This window comes from Bubalus kerabau, chromosome 10 (genome assembly GCF_029407905.1).
Source record: "Bubalus kerabau isolate K-KA32 ecotype Philippines breed swamp buffalo chromosome 10, PCC_UOA_SB_1v2, whole genome shotgun sequence".
NCBI lineage: Eukaryota > Metazoa > Chordata > Mammalia > Artiodactyla > Bovidae > Bubalus > Bubalus kerabau.
In genome coordinates this window covers 13627553-13654388 of record NC_073633.1, presented here as the reverse complement: position 1 = coordinate 13654388, position 26836 = coordinate 13627553, and the positions used below count along the sequence as shown (strand labels likewise).

The window sequence follows — 26836 nt, the reverse complement described above, 5'->3', positions numbered from 1 at the left end:
TTTCTAATTGGAGCTATTGATATAAAGTATTTATTAGCCATACATGTTACATGGTATTCGGTTGGACTTTAACAGAAAGAAGGGGAAAAAATAAGTTTTAATTGATACAGAAAAAGCATTTGACAGAATTCAGCACCTTTTATGATAAATCACTCACCAAACTAGTAATACAAAAAACTATCTCCGTGTTTTAAAGTGTTTTAAAGAAAAGTTCACAACTAACTTCATACTCAGTGGTAAAAGACTGAAAGCTTTCCCTCTAAGATCAGGAACAAAACGAGACGGTCTACTTTCCCCACTTCTGTTCAGCATAGTAATGAAGTTTTAGCCATGACAATTAGGCATGAAAAAGAAATAAAAGATATCCAAATTGGAAAAGAAGCAAAATTATCTTTGTTTGCAGACACCATGATTTTATATTTAGAAAACCTAAAGATGCCACAAAAAATCTTTTAGAACTAATAATCAAATTCAACAAAGTTGCAGGATAGAAAATTAACACATAAAAATTAGTTGTGTTTCCATACAGTAACAATCACCAGTCCTAAAAAGAAATTATGAAGGCAGTCTTATTTATGGTAGTATCAAAATGAATAAAATACTTAGGAATAGACTTACCCAAGGAAACAAAATATTTGTACCTTGAAAACTAAAATGTTGCTAAAAGAAATTAAGACACAGATAAATGGAAAAATATCCCATGTTCATTGATTGGAATTCTTATTGAAATACCAATATCCCCAAAGTTATCTACATACTCACTGCAGTTCATATCAAAATCCCAGGGATGTTTTTTCCAAAAGAAAAAAATAAATCTGTACACATGCGCACACACACGCATGCATATTTATTTATTTGACTGCATTGGGTCTTAGTTGCGTCATGTGGGATCTTCCGTTGCGACACGTGGACTCTCTTTTGTGGTTTGCAGTTTAGTTGCTCCTCAGTATGTGGGATCTTAATTCCCTGGCCAGGGACAAACTCAAGTCCCCTTCATTGCACAGTGGATTCTTAACCACTAGACCGAGGTCCTTGGCCAAAACAGTCGTGAAAAAGAAGAACAAAGTTTAGAAGTCTCACACTTTCTGATTTCAAAACTTACTACAGAGCTACAGAAATCAAAATGTGTGGTACCAACACTGCTGTATTTAAAATAAAACCAACAAGGTCCTACTGTATAGCACAGGGAGCTCTGCTCAGTGTTACATGGCAGTCTGGATGGGAGGGGAGTTGGGAAGAGAATGTATACATGTATAGCTGAGTCTGTTTGCTGTCCACCTGAAATTATCACAACATTGTTAATCAGCTATACTCCAATATAAAATAAAAAGTTTTTTTTTTTAAAAAGTCACTAGGTCTAGCCCATATTCAATAAGAGTAGTTAATGACAGTGTGTATACTGTGGGTAGGGATGACTGGAAACTGTGTCTCAAGCTGCCTACCATAGAGTCTGAGAGGCTTTTAAATGATGTTTTTGATCATGTTATTATCCTTTTTAGTTAGTTAAAGTGTAGTAAAGAAAATGTAAGAAGTAAAAACAAAACAAAAACAAGTGCTGTCTTTTGTGAACTGTAACATACTGTATAAAAAGGCAAGCTCCTGAATGCTCTCATTTGTAGAAGCTGAAAGTGGTTGAGAGAGTAGATCTATCACCACAAAAAGAAACATAATTTTTTTATGGTGATAGATAGAGGTGCTAACTAACCTTATTGTGGTACCAGTTTGCAGTATATACATGAGTCAAATCATCACATTATACACCTTGATCTTAGTTATGTCAGTATATCAGTAAATCTGGAATTTTTTAAATAAAAAGGAATAAATAACAAAAAGATGGGTAAATACCTAAATATTTCTCTTGTTTTATACCTCAGTAGTGAGTAATATTAAAGCCACTTATGATTGGATGGTAAATTACTCTCAGTTCAGTTCACTTGCTCAGTCATGTCTGACTCTTTGTGACCCCATGGACTGTAGCACGCCAGGCCTCCCAGTCCATCACCAACTCCTGGAGCTTGCTCAAACTCAAGTCCATCGAGTCGTAATACCATCCAACCATCTCATTCTCTGTCATCCCCTTCTCCTCCCGTAAGTTACTCTAGGAAAAGGGATAGCCTGTGTCTACTTATTCCCCAGGTAATAGCTCATAGGTAAATAGTTTTCCAAAATATCTCAAGTTAATTACATCGTGTAGAAATTTGTTGAAATTTCTGACGTGGATATAGTGTCATATCTGGAATCAAAAATGTCTTGGATTGAATAGCAGAATCGATATGGCAGAAGTTGAAATCACTAGAAACTAGTCAATTTGTTGAATAGAGATTAAAAAAGAAGGGAACAAAACCTCGGGGTCTTGTTGGACGGTACAAAATATCCAACATATATGTCCATCTAACATATTTTTTTAGGGCAGGAAAAATACTTGGAAGACATACTTGTTGAAAACTCCCCAAACTTGATGTATGACAAGTTTGTAAATGAAAGAAACTCCTTGAACCCCAATCAGGATAAAACTGAATGAAAACCATTCATAAACGTATAGCAGTTAAACTGGAAATCAATAAAGAAAAAATTTAGAAAGTACTTGGGAAAAAAAATACATTGCATACAAGGGAACAGTAATTTGAACAACTCCATATCAACATCAAAACCATCAAAAACAAAACAAAACAAAACAAAATCAACATCAAAAACCATGGGAGCTAGAAGTCAGTGAAACATTTTTAAAGAAATTCTAATATTTTGGATATATAAGGTTAAATAAAATATATTGTTAAATTTTAAAAAATGTGTGGTACCAGCTTAAAGGCAGACATATATATAAATGTGTATATATTTATTTATATATACACACACACATAGAGTGCCTTAAAAGAAAAACTTCATGTATGTGGCCACATTATTTTCAACAAGGGTGCAAGACCATTCAGTGGGGGTAGAATCTCCCCAAATAGTGTTTGGAAACTGAAAACCCACATGCAAGAGAATGAATTTAGACCCCCTACTTAATACCATATATAGAATAAGTTAAAAATTGAGTCAAAGACCTCAATTTAAGAGCTAAAACACAGGGTATGACATGAGATTGGTCAGAGGATTCTTGGATATGACATCAAAAGGTGAGTGAAAAAATTGATAGTTTAGAATATCAAAACATAAAACTTTGTGCATCAGATGACACTATCAGCCACATGAGAAGGCAACCCACTGGAGAAAATATTTTTAATCATATCTGATGTAGACTTTGCAGAATATATAAAGAACTCATATAACCTAATAACTTATAAAATATAAACTCTGAGATGACCGTGGAAGGTTTGACATATCTTGACTTACTTATCTATGTATCTGTAAACTGTGTTTGTGCATCTTTGTAATTATCTCATAATTTCTAGAAGAACCAATAAAATTACACAAAAAGTTATTGCCAAATAGTAAATATAAAAATAAAAATATAAGTTATTGGATACTAAAAAAAATGTCTAAATCATGAGAGTAATGGCAGTCAGGACAAAACAAGCACAGGGAATAAGGAATGATGAATAAAGTGGTAGAGCTGAATCGAAGTGCATCAGTACTCATCTCATGTCACCAACGAAAAGAGATGGTCATATTGGATCAAAGTGTCAAGATGCAACTATATGTTCTCTAGGAAAAATCCACTCTTAATGTAAAGATAAAGAATAGAAAGATGGAAAAATATATACCATGCAAAAACGAACCAAAACACAAAAGAACAACTCCCACTCCTAACCCTGGCACTTCCGGTTTCTCCTGCAGTGCTTTAACTTTCTCCATAGCACTGTTATCCTCGCATTGTTTTTTGTCCCTCGCCCCCATAAGAAGTAAGCTCAGATGGGTGAGGGGCTTCCCTGCTGACTGAGAGGTAAAGAATCCGCCTACCATGCAGGAGATGCAGGTTCAATCCCTGGATCAGGGAGATGCCCTGGGAGAGGAAATGGCTACCCACTCCAGTATTCTTGCCTGCAAAATCCCATGAACAGAGGAGCCTGGCAGACCGCAGTCCATGGGGTCGCACAGAGACAGACACAACTGAGCACACGTGAACAATCCAGAGGGTAAAGACTTTGTATTGTTCACGATTTTACCCCCAAGGCCTAGAATAGTTCCTGGCATGTAGTGTCCTCTTGGCGAATATTTGTTGAATGAATTTGACTCTTGGATTTTTTTTCTCCTTCATGTAGTAACATCTTTTTGAATAGCATTTTGTAGACTAAAGCTGGGGAAGCCTTGGAATAGGGTATCATAGAAGAGGATATCTGACTTAGGTAATTATTGAATGACTGAAAGAAGGGATCCTAGAGAACATGAATCCCTCTCTCCTTATTTTACAGATAAGAAAATTGTAAAAATCGCATAAAAATACTTTAGCTGCACCACTTTATGAACCTTCTTTAATCCTCAGAAGGTTTCACAAAACAAGAAATTTCACAGGTAAAGAAATAGAAAATGAAGATTAGCTTATATTAGAGTTTTCTAAAGCTGTCATGTAGAAAATCTTCTGAGAGATTATTAACTGAGATTATTATTGTTTAAAATGTCACATAGTATTTATAAAATGTTTTTGTAAATTTATAAAACTAAACACCTTATATCCTTTTATCCTTAGATATAGTATATAGCAAAGATCTTTGTAAAAAATTAGAAGTTAACGCAGGAGGGTGAATTGAATCTTGTTTTTTCTCTTAAAAAATATGGTGGTACACCTAACTTTAGTGAGGAAAGGAAGAGGACCTCGTGAAGGGAGCTTTGAAGAAAATGGTTGGAGAAGTAGGGGAATCTATTTAAAAAAAAAACAAACGAGAAAGAATGACTGTAGTTTGTTTAGAATAACATTTATTCTCCACGCCCACCCCACTGCAAATGTATTATATCTTTAATGTAAGAACTTGTTAAATAGAGTACAAATATTTGAAAATGTTTATAATGCCATTAACCATAGAAATCTATTATAAATATTGTATGTCTTAAATTACTGTGTTTCTTCCCTAATATGTCTATGTATTTGTGTATTTATATTGATTCACAAGAGATTGTTCTTTGGTGCAGATAGTTGGGCTAAGTAAGATGACTCAAAAAGAGTTAAGCTTGTTGATTCTATAGCTTACTTGTTTCTGTAGCTTATCTTCTAAATATTATATGTATGTAGAATTTATGTTTTGTTTTCAAATGACTAATTTTTTTAAAGTTTGAGCTCTTATATTCTACTTTTATTCCTCAGATGATTGCAAAAGGGAAAAATGCATCTGAACTATTTCCTGCTGTTGTGAAGAATGTGGCCAGTAAAAATATTGAGGTACTGTTTTGATTCATAATTTTTATGATTCCTTTTGGTGTGATAGAATCATATACTTTTCAGTTACCTTGAAATACAACATAAGATATTTAAATGTCACTAGATTTTTGATACAAATAAAATATCCATTATCTTAATAGGTGGAATTGAATATAAAGTAGACATAATCTTAGCTTGGAATTTTCCTGGAGAATGTGAAAAGTAAAATTGAGATTACTTCACCTTGGTTAAGAATGGTAACTTTCTAAGTATTCTTAGAAGCTAGTTTTGTTGAAGTTCTGCTCTTGGGACTTGATTTTAAAGTACTGTATGTCCAGGCCTAATCAGGGCAGAGACTGAATGCAGGTGTTAGGACTCCAAATCTAGTGCTTTTCCTGGAGCATGTTAGTTCTGATAGACCCTTTCTCAGTGTAGCAGGAGGTGAGCAGAAGGCAGGATGTAGTGGGGGCCTTCAATTATTGGTCTCTCCGTATAACTGTCGAGAGATTGACAGAATTTTGAGGCCAAGGTAATTAATATTAGATCAGAAGGACTAATATGAGACTGATAGAGTGTGAAAGAAAAATAGAATGAGCCCATGTAGAAACTGTTGAGAAAGATGAGTAGGATTGAAAAGTTCAATGAAGAGAAATAGAGATTGATCTGAGCAAATGGTGTGGTTTTTTTTGTTTTTTTAATTAATTAATTTATTTATTTATTTTTGGCTGTCCTAGTTCTTTGTTGCTGTGTATGGGCTTTGTCTAGTTGCGTTAGACAGGCTGTTCTCTAGTTGCGGTATGCGGGCTTCTCATTGCAGTGGCTTTTCTTGTTGCAGAGCACAGGCTGTAGGCGCACGGGCTGCAGTGTTACAGATGTGGTGCACAAGTTTCGTTGCCCTGTGGCATGTGGAATCTTCCAGACCAGAGACTGAACCCATGTCCCCTGCACTGGCAGGTGGATTCTTAGCCACTGTAGCACCAGGGGAGTTCCATCTCAGTTTTGTAATTGGAGTGTTTATTTTGTTAACACTTGATGTATTTATTGATGTTGTTGAATTTGAGTGTACTGTTACACCATTTCTTTTTTTTGGTTTCCTTTGTTTTTTTTTTTTTTTTCCTCTCTTCTTCTTTTCCTCTTTTTTAATGGAAGAAATGACAGTTAAATTTTTCTTGTTTTTATTTTTAACCCATACTTTGTATTTTTTTTTTCTTAGTGTTGGCTATATCCACTTAGCTTTTCACAGTCCAGTTATGTTTAATGTTGCACTTCTTCACATAAAGTATAGAAATCTTGCAACTGTATATATTCATATCCCTATTGTCTTTTATGTTTTAGTTATTAACTTACCAGGTTTATATAAGTTAAAAACATCATAAGACAGTGAAGTTTTTCCTTTAAATACTTATGTGATAAAAAGGAATTAAAAGAAAAAACAGAAAAAAGTATTTATCATTTATTCAGATATTTATCATATCCAGTGTTCTCTGAGTTCTAAGGATTCAGATTTCTGTCAGTATCAAGATCATCCTGCCTGAAGAATTTCTGTTGGCTTTTTCTGTAGTGGAGGTCTGCTAGCAATGAATTCTCTTACTTTTATCTGAAAATGTTTGCATTTTGCCTTCATTCCTGAAGAATTGTTTCACTGGTTGTAGACTTCTGGGTTAATAGTTTTTTTTTGTTTCAACACAAAGATGCTTTGAAGATTCTTTTGCCGTCCATAATTTCTTATGTAAAGTTTCTGATGACTGGATCATTGATCTTCCTGTATAATTTGTGATTTTTCTCTTGATGCTTTATCTTTTACTCTTTATCTTTGGCTTTGAGTAATCTGACTGTACTGTACCTTTGTGTGATCTTATTTGTGTTCATTTGGTTTGGTGTGTGTTGAGCACCTTAGTCCTATAAGTTCCTGTCTTTGATCAAAAGTGGAAAATTTGGGGCGATTATTTCTTCAGGTAATATTTGCCCTCTTCTTTTTTCTCTTTCTGGTATTAAAATTGCATATATGTTATGTTGTTTAATTTTTATCTGAGAATGTATGAAACTTTGTTGGCTTTTTTAGATTTTTTTCTTATTCTTTATATTATATAATTCTTACTCATCTGTTTTTGAGTTTGCTTACTCATTCTTCTGTTCACTCCATTTAATTAAGTACATTCATTTTTACTTTAGAAATTAAGATATTAAAAGTATTAAAACTATTTTTTCATTTTAGAATTTCAGTTTATCCCTTTATATCCTTTGTTTACTTGCTGCGATTTCCTATATCCTATATTAATGGAGAGCACATTTTCTTTTTCTTAAGAATAAGTGTAACACCAGCTCTAAAATCCTTGTCTGCTAGTTCCAGTATCATTTCCTCAGGCTTTTATTTGTTGATTTCCTTTTCTTGTGTGCTTATGTTCCATTGTTTTACTTTTTCTTATGTTGGGTAATTTAGGTTGTTTCTTTTGAAATAATGAATATTAAATTATGTAGATTCTGCATCCTTTTATATTCTATAGGTGATGTTTTTGTTTTAGAAGGCAGTTATTTTGCCTAGATTCAGATTTCAAATTCTGTTGCATGGGCAGCAGCTTAATCTCATATCTTTTGTTTTTTGCTGAGCTGCTTTGAGTCTGTTCTGAGCTTGCATGGTTCAGAAGTTAGTCAGAGATGTGGCTAGAGACTGCTTAAGAGCCCATCTCCGGGCTCTACTTTATGGATTGCCCTGTTTTCTTCAGTGGCCATGGTGTTGCTGTGTTCACTTTTGGGTTCTGTCAGAGAGACTGGTTTGTCCATCAGTGCCTTCACCTGTACTTCATTCACTGTTCACTTAGCCTCAGCAGAAAACCGTGGAAACGGGGACGTTAGTTCATGCAGCTCTTTTTCTTACCATCTTTGCACATACTTTATATACCAGAAGAATCTGTTTGTTTCTGTTTCATTGCCAGGGAGTTTAGTGCTTTTTGTATTATGTCTTGGTTTTTTAATTGTATGTGGGAGGTTGTTCTGCTGGGGTTTTATTCCAAAATTACCACAAGTCCATATATCTATTAAAGAGATTTAAAAATGAGCTCCCCTTCCCATCCCCCAAAGTCTTTTATTTGTCCTTCTTTGTTTACCATTCATGTCCCTTTTGATTCCTTCATGTAAGTCCATGAATGACTGGATTTTTTTCCCTGAATGACTAGAGGAATTTCTTTAATGTTTTTCTTGTTTTGCTGCTGATGAGTTTTCTCAGCTTTTGTTTAAAAAAGTCTTTCTCTTTTTTTGTATACAATTTGAAAACATCTTTGCTGAGTAAAATGTATATTTCTATGTTCTTTACTGTCTTTTTCTTTTAGTATTTAAAAAATATTTTATTGTTTTCTGACCTACATGGCTTCTTATGCCAAGTGTCTTGTCACTCTTATCTCTCTGTGTAAGCTATCTTTTCTTTCCTCTGTTGATTTTAAGATTTTTCTTTTTATCACTGGTTTTCAGTTTTACTGTGGTATACCTTGTCATATTTTTCTTCATGCTTATTCTGCTTGGGGTTTGTTGAGCTTCTAACTCGTGTGGGTTTATAATTTTCTTAAAATTGATAAACACTTTAGACATTAGTTTTTCAAAAATATGTCTTTTTTGTCTTCGTTCCTTCTGGTATTTCAAGCAGACATACAGTACACTAATTGATAGTGTTGCACAGGTCCCTTTTTCGGTCTTTTCTCCCTGTGCTTCACTTGAGAAGTGCTCAGGCTAACCCATCTTGCCTTTTATAGTGTCTAGCTGTTGTGACTCCCCTTCAGTATAGTTACCTTACCAGCTACTGTATTTTTCATTTCTACATGTTTAATGAGATCATTTTTATATCCTCCAGTTATCGCTTCAGCATATTCATATTTTTGTCTACCTTGTTGGCCATATGGAGCATATCTATAATAGTTGTAACATCCCTCTGCTAGTTCTGTCATTTCTGTCATTTTAAGTCTTTTTCTGGAGATTGATTTTTCTCACAGTTATGATTCATACTGTCCTGATTTTTCTTTAAATTGCATTGAGTTTTCTTGTGATGCACAGTTAAGTTTATGTGGATCATTTGATTATTTCAAAGCATACTTGTTTTGGATATTTTATACTGTTGTTTTTTAACTGCTTAGAAACTCTGAGAAACAGTCAGTAGCTGTATCAGATCTCCAAGTTAGTCCACTAAATACGAATTTCTTACCACCTTATCCTTTCTTTTTTTTTTGTATTTTTAAATTTTTAATTGGAGGATACTTGTCAAAGCATACTTTCAATGTTTACTAAAAGATACAGAAACACTTTTAGTCTAGACTGATGTAAGCCCACTACTAAAGCAGTACCTTAGGATTCTGCTCAGTCATAGGTGTATTTATGAAATATTTTCTCTCTGGCTGGTGAGAACATGAGCTTTTCCTTGCTTTTTGTGATCTTTGGTGTCTGTTGTGCCTGCTGCTTCCCTGTGTTTTTCTGGTCTGGCTTCAAATAGTTGCATCGTATGTGCAAGACCGTGCTAGCCCACAGTTTGATGTTGTTCCTCTCCAGAGTGCGTTCTTTCCTTCTCTGAAGTTCCCTCCTCTTTGGTATTCTGCTTTGCAAACTTAGGCACCCTTGGCCTGTGTGAACTGTGATCACTGTCTCCTCAGCACAGTGAGGCACAGTGAGTTTTCTGGATTCTGTTTGAGTTGCTCCCTTGACTTTTTCCCCTTTCTCAGGGTTCACAGTCGGAGAAGGCAATGGCACCCCACTCCAGAACTCTTGCCTGGAAAATCCCATGGACGGAGGAGCCTGGTGGGCTGCAGTCCATGGGGTCACGAAGAGTCGGATATGACTGAGCGACTTCACTTTCACTTTTCACTTTCATGCATTGGAGAAGGAAATGGCAACCCACTCCAGTGTTCTTGCCTGGAGAATCCCAGGAATGGGGGAGCCTGGTGGGCTGCCGTCTATGGGGTCGCGCAGAGTCGGACACGACTGTATCGACGTAGCAGCAGCAGCAGCAGCAGCAGCAGGGTTCACAGTAATGTACTGCCTGGTGTCCAACATATGAAAACTTTTGTTTCATTTTATTCCCCCTGATTTTCTGTGTGGTTAAGGTAGGGAGGGTAAATAAGATCTCTCAGTTATTATTTCTAAGTTATAGCTTTATATCATAATCTGGAAATATTTTTAAAACCCTAAAATATATGGAAAGTTATCAGTCAAATGAAAACATTACTCTCAATTTTTCTTACTTTCCATGAGGAATTTTCAATTTATAGCTGGTTTACATGCTTGAAAATTCTCTTTCTCTTTTCCATCCTTTATATCAGAGTTCTGTGACGGGGTTTTACAGAATATATTAAGTAAGCTGCATATCATTAGCAGTTTTATAGTCAGTACTTAATTACTTCTAGTTTGGAAAACAAGGCATTTTCTAATGAAAACATTGTATTTGGAACAAGAAAAATAGAGTGCGTAAAATAATCATGACCTGAGAATGATGATTAGAGTTTTTAGCTTAAGTGAAACAAACAGATCGGCCAGGTCACATTTCATTTCAAACACAATGTTGATATGATGTAGACTCTTAGCTATTATTTGGACACTATGCAATAGATTGGGCGTTAATCTCTCATATAAGAGAAACTAGTAGTTTAAATAATTTGCATTTGCATGTTCGAAATCTGGAAAAGCGTGGTGAAGTATATGTTATACGATTTTTAGAGTGTACATTTCAGTATATAAAATGTTTTCCTGCCATCTTAAATTTTTTAGTAGGATAATTTATATTATACAAATTTAAAGATTCTATAAAAATTTTAAACCTGCTTTTTAGATACATTTTGAAGTAATGTCATTTTCTATTAGATAGTACAATACATATTTCAGATAGATGAATTTTGTGCACAAATGAATAGGCATCGTAGAATGAACTTGACTAACTTGAGTAAATTAAAATCAAAACACTTGTATACTTGTTGCCAACTTAAGAACTAGGATAAATTAATATTGGACTTAAGTTGATGAACTGTTCTTTCTCAGATTCTAATTAATGGGATAAATCTAGACTGAGCATGTAATCTTAAAATATTTTCAAAGTTTACTTATGATTAGTTTAGTAGATACTTATTAAGTACAATTTATGAGCTTGTTACGATGTATAATTCTGAATTGATAATTTAATTAAACTGTTTTTGTGGTATGACAATGCCATCTGAGCTGTCTGAGCTCCTAATTTGATATGTACATTAGTTTTATGATTTCTGGTCTAAGAACGTTGAAGTAGCTGGGGAAAAAAATCAGGCTTTCACTTAGAAAAGTTGTGAGCTGTGGGTAAAGCTTGTCTTAATGCCTTACATATAACAACTCACTTTATGCTCGCAAACAGCCCAGTGAAGCTGGTTCTTTCATTTTCCGTATTTTCATTATGAGGACAGAGTAGCAGAGAGATTAGGTTACGTGAGCAAGGTCACACACTAGTGCCTGGCAGTCAGAATCCAGAGCCAGGCAGCTTGGCTTCAGAAACCATTTTAGGTCATTCCGTTTTAAAGCCATCCTTCCTGTTTGAATCCTTCCTCCTTTTTCTTCAGTTTCTTTGACCTTTTATCATCATCTGGTATTAGCTATCCTTTGGGAGGTATCTGGCATTGGTATAAATTTGTTTTAACTCTATTGTATTGAAGGAGAGTTGATTTACACTGCTGTATCAGTTTCTGCTGTACAGCAAAGTGATTCAGTTATATATATATATATATATACACATTGTTTTTTATATTCTTTTCCATTATGGTTTTTCACAGGATGGTGAATGTAGTTCTGTGTGCTCTGCAGCAGGACCCTGTTACTTATCCATTCTGTATACCAGTTTGTATCTCTAATCCTTTCCCCAGCCCCCTCTCCCCCTGGGCAACCACAGGGCTGTTCTCTGTGTCTGTGACTCTGTTCCTTGGGTAAGTTCATTTGTGCCACACGCAAGTGATATTGTACCATATTTATCCTTTTTCCTGACTTGCTTCTCTGAGTAGGATGATTGCCAGCTCCATCCATGTTGCTGTGAATGCTGCTGTTGCCATTGTTCAGTCGCTGAGTTGTGTCCTGCTCTCTGCAGCTGCATGAACTACAGCAAGTCAGGCCTCCCTGTCCTTCACCATCTGCTGGAGTTCGCTCAACGTTCATGCCCATTGAATCAGTAAATGGTATTATCTCATTCTTAAGTATTATCTTATACTTAAGGAGTAGTATTCCATTGTGAAAGCAGTGACAGATTTTATTTTCTTGGGCTCCAAAATTACTGTGGATGGAGAATGCAGGGGCAAAATTAAAAGATGCTTGCTCTTTGTAAGGAAAGCTATGATAAACCTAGACAGCATATTAAAAAGCAGAGACATCACTTTGCTGACAAAGGTCCGTATAGTCATAGCTGTTGTTTTTCCAGTAGTTATGTATGGATGTGAGAGTTTGACCATAAAGAAGGTAGAGCCCCGAAGAATTGATGTTTTTGAACTGTGGTGCTGGTGAAGATTCTTGAGAGTCCCTTGGACAGGAAGGAGATCAAACCAGTCCATCCTAAAGGAAATCAACCCTGAATATTCATTGGAAGGACTGATGCTGAAGCTGAAGCTCCAGTACTTTGGCCACGTGATGCATAGAGCCGACTCATTGGAAAAGACCCCTACGGCTGGGAAAGATTGAAGGCAAAAGAAGAGGGCAGCAAAGGATGCAATGGTTAGATAGCATCACTGACTCAGTGAACATGAATCTGAGCACACTCTGGAGATAGTGTAAGACAGGGAAGTCTGGAGTGCTGCAGTCCATGGGGTTGCAAAGAGTTGGACACAACTTAGCAACTGAACAGCAACAAGTATTCCATTGTATATATGTGCCACATCTTGTTTGTTCATTCATTTGTTGATGGACATTTAGGTGGTTTCCATGTTTTGGCTATTGGGAATCGTGCTACTGAAAACATAGGGATGCGTGTATTTTTTCAAATGACGGTTTTGTCTGGGTATAGGCCCGGGAGTGCGATTTCTGCGTAACATGGCAACTGTTTTTTTTAGTGTTTTGAGGAAGCTTTGTACTGTTTTCCATAGTGGTTGCACCAGTTTACATTCCCACCAGCAGTGTAAGAGGGGTCCCTTTCCTCCATACACTCTCCAGCATTTGTTGTTTGTAGATTTTTTTTTTTAAGTGATGGCTGTTCTGATCAGAGTGAGGTGATACCTCATTGTAGTTTTGATTTTCATTTCTCTAATGTTTAGTGAAGTTGAACACTCTTCTGTGCACCCGCTGACCATCTGTATGTCTTCTTTGGAGAAATGTCTGTTTAGGTCTTCGGCCTATTTGGGTATATAAATTTTTTATGTTTTAGATATGGCTAGAAATGACCAAGTCCTTGGATGTTGATAATAAGTTATGCTGTAACTTGTTCCTCCTGGACTTCCAGGAGTCTTGTTTTAAATAGAAAATTCTGTACTGTTAGCTATTTGTAATGTTCAATTATCAAGAGTAGAACTTTTCTATTCATTTTTATCCTTTACAATCAGATTCTGATATGCTGTCTAATATTTGTAACAGAAATGTCCCTATAAATATAATTCTGCCTCTCCCCCATAGTTTCACTTTCCACGATTTCAGTTACCCATGGTTAGCTGCAGTCCAAAAATATTAAATGGAAAATTCTAGCAATAAACAGTTCATAAGTTTTAAATTCCTCACTATAACACATGCTGCTGCTGCTAAGTCACTTCAGTTGTGTCCGACTCTGTGCGACCCCATGGACTGCAGCCTACCAGGCTCCTCCATCCATGGGATTTTCCGGACAACAGTACTGGAGTGGGGTGCCATTGTCTTCTCCCACTAGTATGATGAAATTTTGTGCCATTCTCTCTGGGGTCCCCAGCCATTGATGACATCTGCTCCTGACATCTAACCATCAACATTGTCGTGCTCGGTGATCCCAGGGTCACCCATAGTGGATGATCCTCTTTCTGATGCACCATCAGAAGGTGAGTAGCAGCCTGACCCTGTATCACAGTGCCAGCTTCATTCACCTGACTTCATCTTACAAACAGGTATTTCATCATCTCCCATCACCACAAAAAGAAGGGTAGGTGCAGTCCAGTAAGTGAGAGGGACCAGATTCACACAGCTTCCATTACAGTATATTGTTATGCTGTTCCCTTTATTATTAGTTATTGTTAGCCTCATACTGTGGCTAATTTACAAATTAAACTTTATTATAAGTATGTGTGTGTAGGAAAAAACAGAGTATGTATGGAATTTAGTACCATCTATAGTTTCAGGCATCTCCTGGGGGTCTTGGAACGTACCCCTCACAGGTAGAGGGGGACTACTGTATTGATCTGTTTGTTCTAGGTTTGTTTTGCTCTTAAAATGCTGTTAGTTTTTGGAAACAGGCTTAATCCTCTAATGTGGAAAAACTGACCTAAGCTGCTTAAAATTTATGTTCAGAAAATGGATGTTTCATTGCTGTCAAGTACAAAATTTCATTTTTACAAGTACATGCTGCCTTAGACACACAGTTGAGCTGTACGTCATAAGCCATTCGATGTCAAATGATACCAAAAGTGACCTAGTAAGCAATCAGTGGTTATACTACAGAAATAATCAAAGGTTTAGTCAATAACTCATGAAGTTTGATGCACTAGTATTGATAAGCTAATTAAACAGATCTGCCTGTGTTCTTCCAGCCTACTGGGGCTCTGCTGTGATTAGCTTTACAGCAAGGAGTATTGTAACATTGAATGAAAGTAACTGATCAGAGAATGGAGTAGTCACGAAGCTTTAAGTACTCCCATTTCTGGTCACAGAATGGTTTCAGGGAAAGTAGGCTTTCTCTGCACACCTGCAGCCAGTCGGTGCATAGGCCTCTTGTGGTCAATATTGATTGATTCTTATAACAGAACTTGAACAAATTTAGTGTTTTGCAACCTTCTGTGATTTAATATTGTTATGCTTTTTGCTATAACAGTCATAAAAATCCTTGTCCAATGGTGAGTAATTATAGCAATGCCTGCTAGCTCAGTTGTGGTTTGAACGTATCAGTGTTGACAGTATATATACTAGATATATTTTGGAGTTTATAATTCAGCTTTAAGAGCTGGCTTACAGTTAGGTAAATAAAAGATGTTGCTGAGAAATAAATCCCAAGAAGATGAGGAGGTGGGTGTGGACCCAACCCATTCTTGTTTCCACACTTTGCTGAGAACTGTAGACTGAGATCTGAATATAATTGGTGAAGAGAAAGAGTATTTTAAATGATTAATTTTCTTTAAAAAACCCACAAGTTAAAGACTTTGGAGGCAATCTTCTTAATACCTGTTGTTTTCTAACAGTGTGTTGATGTCCTTTTAAACATCTGTTTCATGAATTATAACTATTGATGGTAAGTTAGATATAGCAATCTAATAGGAAATGTCCCCCCCCGCCCTCTCTCTCACTGGGCTGTGATGTTTCATTCAGCTGATTATTATTGGGCTCTTACTGTGTGCCAGGCTATGGTGCCTGTACTAAATAACCTCACATTCATTCCAAGATTTGAAAAATATCTTATTTAAAATCTTGTGTTGATTTGATATGTTTAAATTGGTGCAGATCAGTCAGCCAGCAAATGTTGGCTCCTTTTTGGTGCTGTTGTAATCTTAGGAATTTTAAAATCTGGTTGGGGAGAAAATAATAAGTGCTTCTTAAACTGAGATTTAAGAATTTAAAGATTTTATATATCCATTTAAATATAATCTAAAGCATTGGGTATATTTGGATCGTTTGGTTACCATCTTGGATACTCAGATCAGATCAGATCAGTTGCTCAGTCGTGTACGACTCTTTGCGACCCCATGAATCGCAGCACGCCAGGCCTCCCTGTCCATCACCAACTCCCGGAGTTCACTCAGACTCACGTCCATCGAGTCAGTGATGCCATCCAGCCATCTCATCCTCTGTCGTCCCCTTCTCCTCCTGCCCCCAATCCCTCCCAGCATCAGAGTCTTTTCCAATGAGTCAACTCTTCGCATGAGGTGGCCAAGTACTGGAGTTTCAGCTTGAGCATCATTCCTTCCAAAGAAATCCCAGGGCTGATCTCCTTCAGAGTGGACTGGTTGGATCTCCTTGCAGTCCAAGGGACTCTCAAGAGTCTTCTCCAACACCACAGTTCAGAAGCATCAATTTTTCGGCGCTCAGCCTTCTTCACAGTCCAACTCTCACATCCATACATGACCACAGGAAAAACCACAGCCTTGACTAGACGAACCTTTGTTGGCAAAGTAACGTCTCTGCTTTTGAACATGCTATTTAGGTTGGTCATAACTTTCCTTCCAGGGAGTAAGCGTCTTTTAATTTCATGGCTGCAGTCACCATCTGCAGTGATTTGGGAGCCCCCCAAAATAAAGTCTGACACTGTTTCCACTGTTTCCCCATCTATTTCCCATGAAGTGGTGGGACCAGATGCCATGATCTTTGTTTTCTGAATGTTGAGCTTTAAACCAACTTTTTCACTCTCCACTTTCACTTTCATCAAGAGGCTTTTTAGTTCCTCTTCACGTTCTGCCATAAGGGTGGTGTCATCTGCATATCTGAGGTTATTGATATTTCTCCTGGCAGTCTTGATTCCAGCTTGTGTTTCTTCCAGTCCAGCGTTTCTCATGATGTACTCTGCATATAAGTTGAATAAACAGGATGACAATATACAGCCTTGACGAACTCCTTTTCCTATTTGGAACCAGTCTGTTGTTCCATGTCCAGTTCTAACTGTTGCTTCCTGACCTGCATATAGGTTTCTCAAGAGGCAGATCAGGTGGGCTGGTATTCCCATCTCTTGAAGAATTTTCCACAGTTTATTGTGATCCACACAGTCAAAGGCTTTGGTATAGCCAATAAAGCAGAAATAGATGTTTTTCTGGAACTCTTTTGCTTTTTCCATGATCCAGCAGATGTTGGCAATTTGATTTCCGGTTCCTCTGCCTTTTCTAAAACCAGCTTGAACATCAGGAAGTTCACGGTTCACCTATTGCTGAAGCCTGGCTTGGAGAATTTTGAGCATTGCTTTACTAGCGTGTGAGATGAGTGCAATTGTGCGGTAGTTTGAGCATTCTTTGGCATTGCCATTCTTTGGGATTGGAATGAAAACTGACCTTTTCCAGTCCTGTGGCCACTGCTGAGTTTTCCAAATTTGCTGGCATATTAAGTGCAACACTTTCACAGCATCATCTTTCAGGATTTGGAATAGCTCAACTGGAATTCCATCACCTCCACTAGCTTTGTTCGTAGTGATGCTTTCTAAGGCCCACTTGACTTCACATTCCAGGATGTCTGGCTCTAGGTCAGTGATCACACCGTTGTGATTATCTGGGTCGTGAAGATCTTTTTTGTACAGTTCTGTGTATTCTTGCCATCTCTTCTTAATATCTTCTGCTTCTGTTAGGTCCATACCATTTCTGTCCTTTATCGAGCCCATCTTTGCATGAAATGTTCCTTTGGTATCTCTGATTTTCTTGAAGAGATCCCTAGTCTTTCCCATTCTGTTGTTTTCCTCTATTTCTTTGCATTGATCGCTGAAGAAGGCTTTCTTATCTCTTCTTGCTATTCTTTGGAACTCTGCATTCAGATGTTTATATCTTGCCTTTTCTCCTTTGCTTTACAGTCAGCAAAAACAAGACCAGGAGCTTACTGTGGCTCAGACCATGAACTCCTTATTGCCAAATTCAGACTTAAATTGAAGAAAATAGGGAAAACCACTAGACCATTCAGGTATGACCTAAATCAAATCCCTTATGATTATACAGTGGAAGTGAGAAATAGATTTAAGGGCCTAGATCTGATAGATAGAGTGCCTGATGAACTATGGAATGAGGTTCGTGACATTGTACAGGAGACAGGGATCAAGACCATTCCCATGGAAAAGAAATGCAAAAAAGCAAAATGGCTGTCTGGGGGGGTCTTGGATACTAGTATCATTTAATTTTGGAACCCATTTTTTGTATTCTTACGTGAGATCACTTGATTCAATGATCATTTGAAGGTTTCATGGACTTGAAGGGGCCTGAGTGGGTTGGTATCATCTGTGGATGAGTGGGCATTTGGGTGAGATCTGCTTTTGATTGATTGACATGCCAAGGTGTGTTTTTTTTTGTTTTTTTTTTTTGGAGTGAATTTGTTCCTGTTTGGCTAATGTTCAACAGCAAGGGGCTGTCACAGTTCGGTTGACATGCAAAAACTTATTTAGCTGAGTTTTTGTCTGTTGAACTCATTTAAAATAGTTCTGGTGGGTACACGTTGCCAACGCTATAGAAAAGCCATCTTAGAGGAGTGTGGGAACTTAAAAATACGTTGTTTCAGATTGTTTATAATGAAAACTTCAAATACTTTTAAAATCAGAAAAAGTACTATTATTTTGGTGTTGGAGGTTGTCTGGAAAGATGAGATTCACCCCTGAAGTGAAAATGTCTCTATTGGTTTATGAGTATAAACTTAATATTTGTTGTAAAAAAATTAAATAATATAGAAAGATGTAAAGAGTGAAGGTCACTGGTTAATACCATTACCCAAAGACAGTCACTGCTAACGCTTTACTGTGTAATGTTTTTAACTTTTATGCTTAACCGCTTTGAATCTTGGTTCTTCGTTTAATAGATTTCCATGTTGCTCAAGTTACTTAGCCTCTCTGTGCTTCAGTTTCTTCACCTGTAAAATAGAAATGATAATGTCTATTCATTGAGTTGGGAATATAAAATTAATTAATCTAAATAAAACATTTAGAACTGTGCCTGACACATAGTTAAGTATATAACTATTTGCTATCATTACCATATTATGTCTGGTTTAAGACGTGTGTTTTCTATTTTAAAGTTTATACAGCTGGGACTTATCTTTACAATTGAGGATGACTTAAAATTGGCGGAGGTTTTGTACCTTTCTTGTGGTCCATGAAATTATGGTACATCTTACAAATTGATGGTGTACCCTAAGACTGATAAAATACAGCATATGTGTGTGTATTTTCTATTAATACAGTAGTGAGATCATAAAATACATACTGTTTTGCATCCTTAAAAATTTTTACAAGGATATATTTTCAATGTCCAATATAGATTCACTTAATTATATATAATGGCCACATAATACAATGTTATGTGGATATACCGTAATTTGTTTTACTGTTCCCCTACTAGTGGAAATTTTATTGTTTAATGTTTGCTTTTATGGAAGATTCTGATTAGTAGAACTTGAGAGAAAAAAGGATGATAAACTAAGTGGAGATTGAGACAAAATCAAGTTATATTTGAGGACTGTTTCTGATTGACTGGAAAGGGAAGATTATGGGCTGTATTGAGTAGGTTTTACATACAGTATGGGCTGTATTATATATTAGGTTTCGTTTTTAAGATTCTGTGGGTCTATTCAACACTGAAGAGTAACTGGAAATATGTTTTTTGTTAATTTCACCTATAACCCTGTCAAGATAGTACAGACAAATTGATATTACTCTGAAATGGTGTGTTTAGCATTTTTATTAGTAATGATGAAGATATAGAAAGTATGTTCATCAAGTTTTCACTCTTGTTCCTGAAATTGTGAAGAATAGTAAAGTAGGTTGGATTATAGATTAAGAGCTAAAATTATCTGAGGAGGGTGCCATGATGGATTGAATTTAAGTTGTTGAAAATTTCTATAGGTATGTGTAAGATACTGTCCTCCTTTTAAAAGATCTCACTAGGCCAATTATTCAAGTGTCGATTGAGTCAGTCAGTAGTACATTTGGAAAAAGTATATGGTTTTAATCAAGAATTAGTTGTCTCAGTAGAAGCACCTCATCTGGAACAAAATCTTAACTAGTTTGTCTTGCTTAGACTTCATTTGTAGCTTGGAGTGCCACACTGAAAAGAACATAGGCAAATTGGGGTGAATTCAGAAGGGAGCAAACAGGATGGTGAAGGAACCCAGAACTGTGCTGTCTGTGTCAAGAGTAGCTGAAGCATCAGGGCGAGAAGGCCACGGCCGTGCTGTGCCTAGTTGCTCAGTCGTGTCCTACTCTGCGAACCCATGGACGATATAGCCCGCCAAGCTTCTCTGTCCATGGGATTCTCCAGGCAAGAATGCTAGAGTGGGTTGCCATTACCTCCTCCAGGGGATTTTCCCAACCCAGGAATCCAACTCAGGTCTCCCCCGTTGCAGGTGGATTCTTTACCATCTGAGCCACCAGGGAAGCCCTGACAGTTGTCCCTAAAGAAATCCAGATTGGTTCCTATGATGTAAAATATGGCCCAGTTTAGCATTGTTTTCCTTTTCAGCATCGATTCCAGCTGTTTCTAGCTACTTCCCCTTCTTTCCCATGCTCTTTGAACATTGCATAAACCTTTAGATATGTACTGTGGAAATATATCAGAAAATTAATCAGGCAGTGGTATCTGAAGATATTTGAAAAGGGAGATACAAGCTGAAAGCAGTGTCATAAGGAAGCAGTTGATGAATTTCAACTCAGATTTCAATTTTTGGTTAATTTTTCTGCTCATCATAATTTTGTTATAAATGTAGTGATTTAATTGCCTTTGAAAACAGTTTTCATAACACACTTCCATCCGTCTGGAATTTTTATTACATTAAATTAATGCTGTTGTCACACATTCTTCTGGAGCTGAAAATATCATGTAATGTCTTTTGGAATCTGAATTTTATCATAGAATCAGAATTGTGTTTCAGCACCTTTTGACAGATGAGCAAATGTAAGTTCCCATACCATATGTTGGTTAGTGGACAGAACCCAAGTTCCTTATACTATTTGTATCCCTCATTTTGAAAATACTTTTGCAGTTTAGTTAATGTTTTAATACTCTTGTATAAGTTTTGCTCAGGAACTTTTTTTCCCTTCAAGAGGAAGGACACTTTGATAGGATGTTGCTGTTACAGATTAGATTAGTAAAATCCTTACTTCACAAACTTTTTCTGTTTCTATTAATTATCTTGTATTATCTTTATTTTACAATGTAGCCTATGAGCAGGTTCTGTTACTTAGTTTAGGAAAGTTGAGAATGGATTTTTGTATAGACAGTATTGAATGTTTAGTTTTCACTCTGGCTAGGATTAAATGGTTTTTTCTTTTTCACAGATCAAGAAGTTAGTGTATGTTTACCTGGTCCGTTACGCTGAAGAGCAGCAGGATCTGGCCCTCTTGTCCATAAGCACTTTTCAGCGAGCTCTGAAGGTAAATGGTAGAGTGAGCAGGCAGATAGCTGCAGCATTTCTGCACAGTTGAAGGTGTGTCATTTAAAGAAGTGGAGCAATAATCCACTCAATAGTGCAGTCATGTTTTGAAAGAGTTAAAAGGCCTCTCACTGTGCCTATTCAATACCCTAGGAAAATAATTTATATAATCAACTGGGCTTTGCCTTGTATGTTCCTTTATGTTCAATGTAATCATTATTGTGCATCAGAGAACTCTTCATCATTACACTAACTTGTAGAAAGTATACAAAGAGGGGGCGTGACTTTTTTTTTCAGATAAAACTAACGACCTGCAGCATTTTATTATTATGAACTCTAAAAACCTGCATGTTTGGTAATATATGATCACGTAGAACTAAAAACATTACTTTGCTTGTTAAAACATTATTCAGAGAAAGAAACGTTTTATTTCTCTTTTTCCTTAGCCACTTTCATATACTGGTTATTTATTTTCAATTAAGTAGCTTTTTTTCTTTTTTGCTATTGTTGTGTTATATCCTATAAGCACCTGTTAACTCTGTCATAATGATGTGTTTGAAATATTGCAAACTTGAAATTTTGATGAATGTTTTTGTACTATTTTTAGGACCCAAATCAACTAATTCGTGCAAGTGCTTTGAGAGTTCTGTCAAGTATTAGAGTGCCAATTATTGTACCTATTATGATGCTTGCCATTAAGGAAGCTTCTGCTGACTTATCACCATACGTTAGGAAGAATGCAGCCCATGCAATACAAAAACTGTACAGGTTGGTACTTTATAAATAATACCAAACATCCCTAATGTTGCGTGGAATGTTAAAGCCCACGGAGGCATATTTTTTTCGCTCATATAATAGTCTGACCTTAAACTGAGTAAGTAAACTCAGTGACCATGTTTCTTTCTCCTTGCCCACAAATATTCTTTATACATCTTCTATTTTATTTTGGTTATTTTGGGAGCCTTTGCAGGGTTTCTACTTGTAACCCTGTTAGGGACAGTGATATTTTATGGATTTTATAACTTAAAAATAATCAGATATTGAATTATCATTTATACAGTTTTTCTCATTATACATACGTTTATGTTATTAGAAAATTAAGATTTTTTTCCTCTTATTTATTGTAGGGTAGAGTCTAAAGCTTGTTATCTTCTCAGCTCACTTTGTTACCCTTTCATCCATCTTTGGTCCTGCTATTCCCTTCCTTGCTTGCTTTTCCAGAGCCGTTTTATTAAATACTGTTTAAATACTGATTTTTAAATATAGCACCATACTATATTTATGTGATATATATATTGTATATGGTATAATTATATTATAGACATATATACATATATATATGGTACCTTAATCTCTGTAGAATATATAATGCTTATATAAAAGAATTATTATCTTTCATAATTTGGTATTATTTTCAGTTACCATTTATTTCACGAGCTTTTATCAAGATCATTTTGTGTTTTTGGTGTGGTGCTATATGCATAAGATGTATGAAAATGTTAGAGGATGTACTATCACATTTTGAGGGGAAATAATCAAACATATGCCAAATAATTAAAGCAATCTATAATTAAAGTAAGGTATTGCTAAATAATGAATTATGGATATATAAAGGCACAATGACAGTGCCTTTGATAGGGTAGAGCTCAGAGATTGTCATATAGGGTTTCTTAAAGTAAAATAGAAATGGGATTAGTTAGGAAAGATTAGAGAAGGGAGAGTGGAATTTGAAACAATTAAAAATTTTGAGTGTTTAGATAATTATGTACTTAGTCATTTCAGTAGTGAGACTCTTTCTGACCCTATGGACTGTAGCCCACCAGGCTCCTCTGTCCATAGGATTCTCCAGGCTAGAATACTGGAGTGGGTTGCCATGCCCTCCTCCAGGGTAATTATAAATCAGATAATTATAATGGTCAATAATAAACTTATATAATGTTTATGAAAAGTGAAACTCATTTTCTTAGGTTAATTGTCAAAGTCAACTCATGCTTCGTAGTCTTTATCCTTTCTATTTATTAACTTACAAAATAAGATCAAAGCTCACTGCTGCTGCTGCTGCTGCTAAGTCATTTCAGTCGTGTCTGACTCTGTGCGACCCCATAGATGGCAGCCCACCAGGCCCTGCCGTCCCTGGGATTCTCCAGGCAAGAACACTGGAGTGGGTTGCCATTTCCTTCTCCATTCAAAGCTCACTATGACAGTTTAAAGCCAATCACTGGGCTCCATATTACCTCTCTCTGTCTTGAATTTACAGTCTAGTAGCTCAGTACTGCCTATTAGTCCTCTCCATAAAATGCTTCTTATCTCATTACCATCTCTTGTTCCTTTTTAGTCTCTACCTAGAATATTTCCTACTTTTTCCAGCTCTAAAGCTGTTTTAAGATTCATCTGAGATGTCGCATCCCAAAAGAAGCCCTCCACAACCTTCCTGCCTTCATCAGTGTTCCCTATCCCCATAGTCCCTTATCTATAGCACCATTATGTCTTAAGATTATATCTGGGACTGTCTGTACTAGATTGTCTTACTTCTCTTTGTAGGCTCATTGTTTAGTTTCAAAGTGAATGAACAATTGAATTCTGTGCTAGGAAGAAATTTTTTCGGTATATAAAGCTGGTATTATGATGCATCTGTCATTTCTATACATATGTGAGCCTTTGTTTATACTTTTTGGTTTTAGATGTCAGGTTTTATTATGCATGTCTCCATTAGTAAACTAGAATGATAGAGAATTTTTATTTGGAAATTTCTATGTGTTTCTTTTTGACGGTTAGGTATCCATGGTCAAAAATGATTCCTATTTTGTTATTTCCCCCTAGTTAAAAAAAGATTTTGTGGTTTAACTAACTGTAATTACTTTCTTGAGGTTTTCAAGTTCATTTTAAGAAGTAGTTTTGTTCTTTAACTATTTTCTTAATGGTTTTGATATCTGGGTTTAATTAATATGAGCAACTTTAGATAGAATAGGAAAAGTCAACTCATTCCACTTTAAATTTGTTTTCTGTTTATTTCTATCTAAAGTCTCTTTCTCCCCCCAACTTTAAAAATTTTTTGTATTCTTGAAATGATTAGCCTTACTTAAAGTTAGAAATAAAGAAAAAAAATTAATGTAAGTTTTTTCTTTTTATATTTTAGCCTTGATCCAGAGCAGAAAGAAATGTTAATTGAAATAATTGAAAAACTTCTGAAGGATAAAAGCACAGTAAGTAATATCTTTTCATGTCCAATAAAATTGTGCTTTATTTATATAATATTATTTTACTATCATATATATGACATAATAATTCTTATAGAATAAAAAGACGCTCCTTGGAAGGAAAGCTATGGCAAACCTAGATAATGTATTAAAAAGTAGAAAAATCACTTTGCCAACAAAAGTTTGTATTGTCAAAGCTATGTTTTTTTTCCAGTAGTTCTTATAGATGTGAGACTTGGACCATAAAAAAGGCTGAGTGCCAGAGAATTGATGCTTTGAAACTGTGGGGCTGGAGAACTCTTGAGAGTCCTCTGGACTGCATGGAGATCAAACCAATCAATCCTAAAGAAAATAAACCTTGAATATTCATTGAAAGGACTAATGCTAAAGCTGAAGCTCTAATACTTTGACTACCTGATGCGAAGAGCCAACTCAGTGGAAAACACCCTGATGCTGGGAAAGATTGAGAGCTAAAAGAGAAGAGGGTAGCAGAGGATGAGATGGTTAGATAGCATCACTGACTCAATGGATATAAATTTGAGCAATCTCTGGGAGATAGTGGAGGACAGGGAAGCCTGGTATGCTGTAGTCCATGTAGTGCAAAGAGGCAGACATGACTTAGTGACAGAACAACAACAAATAGATTTTGAAATTATATAAATATTAATGGAGCTCATTAAAATCTTGAAAAATAAAAATGTCCAGGTAAAGAGAAAAGTTCCATTTGAAATTTTAGTTTGTTACATATTTCTTCATGAGAGTCTGAAGAAGAGCAAGTTGGGGAAAGACAATTCTTTCTTTAACCTGTGGCTAAATTGTCGACTGCTTTTAAGGCCAACTTTTTTTTATTTTAAACAGTGATTTACTAAGATTTTTAAAGGCTGAATCAGTTGAAAACAAATAATTGTTTTATAATGTATTCAGTATTAAAGAGATAATGAAAAATAGAGGAGTGTGTTTTAGTATTATAAATGTGTTATTTTTTTTCTTAGATACTAAAATGTTTTCATATGTATAACACTGTTTTATTGGCTGGTTAGTACTGAGCAAATTCCCCATCTTTTGGAAATGTACGTGTCTCTTCCTCCTTCCTATCCCACTCTTATTCTTTATGTATAGTGACATAATAATGAGATCTAGAAATAATGGCAATGCATGGGATCTATGAGCAGACCTCTGGAGGAGCTGGTGTAATGGTATCTTTTGGTGGAGTCCTCTGCACCCACAGGTATGGCTCAAAACTATTCAAAAAAAGGATTCTAGCTCATTTTAGGAAGATATCACCCAGTTGCATGCATATCTGTTTATAGAAGCCAATATAGCAGCCACTAGCCTCGTATTGTGCTCAGTCGCTCAGTCGTGCCCGACTCTTTGCGACCCCATGGACTGGAGCCTGCCAGGCTGCTCTGATCATGGAATTCTCCAGGCAAAAATACTGGAGTGGGTTGCCATGACCTTCTCCAGGGGATCTTCCCGACCCAGCAATCGAACCCAAGTCTCCTGTATTGCAGGCAGATTCTTTACCATCTGAGCCACCAGCGAAGCCAGACTATGGCTGTTAATATATGGCTTAGTATACGGTCTGTCCTGGAGAATGCTCAGTGTGTATTTGCGAGGAATGTATATTCTGCTGGCCTTTGGGTGGCGTGTTCCATAGATGTCTTTTGGGTCTCATTGGTTTATAGTGTTGTTCAAGTCTTCTGTTCTTTATTGATCTTCCTTCTTGTGGCTCATTAAAAGTGGAGTATTGAAGTCTACTGTTAACTATAGAGCTGTCAGTTCTGTCCCTGCTTGCTTTGTGTATTTAGGAACTCTGATATTTGGTGCATTAGTTCAGTTCAGTCGCTCAGTTGTGTCCGACTCTTGGCGACCTCATGAACCGCAGCATGCCAGGTCTCGCTGTCCACCACCAACTTCTGGAGTCTACCCAAACCCATGTCCATCGAGTTGGTGATGCCATCTAGCCATCTCATCCTCTGTTGTCCCCTTCTTCTGTCCCTAATCCCTCCCAGCATCAGAGTCTTTTCCAATGAGTCAACTCTTTGCATGAGGTGGCCAAAGTATTGGAATTTCAGCTTCAACATCAGTCCTTCCAGTGAACACTCAGGACTGATCTCCTTTAGGATGGACTGGGTGGATCTCCTTGCAGTCCAAGGCA

The 26836-nt window shown here is 36.4% G+C and overlaps 1 protein-coding gene across 3 annotated transcripts in view; it reads left to right on the top strand.

The window, feature by feature from the left end:
* The window catches only part of AP3B1 (adaptor related protein complex 3 subunit beta 1), a 236951-nt gene that overhangs the window by 35730 nt on the left and 174385 nt on the right, over positions 1-26836 (top strand). For all 3 annotated transcript variants that reach the window (XM_055536639.1, XM_055536640.1, XM_055536641.1), the window contains exons 3-6: positions 5243-5317; positions 21387-21482; positions 22089-22249; positions 24618-24684. In XM_055536639.1, coding sequence (XP_055392614.1) covers positions 5243-5317; positions 21387-21482; positions 22089-22249; positions 24618-24684 — 399 coding nt within the window. The remainder of the gene's footprint in view (positions 1-5242; positions 5318-21386; positions 21483-22088; positions 22250-24617; positions 24685-26836) is intronic.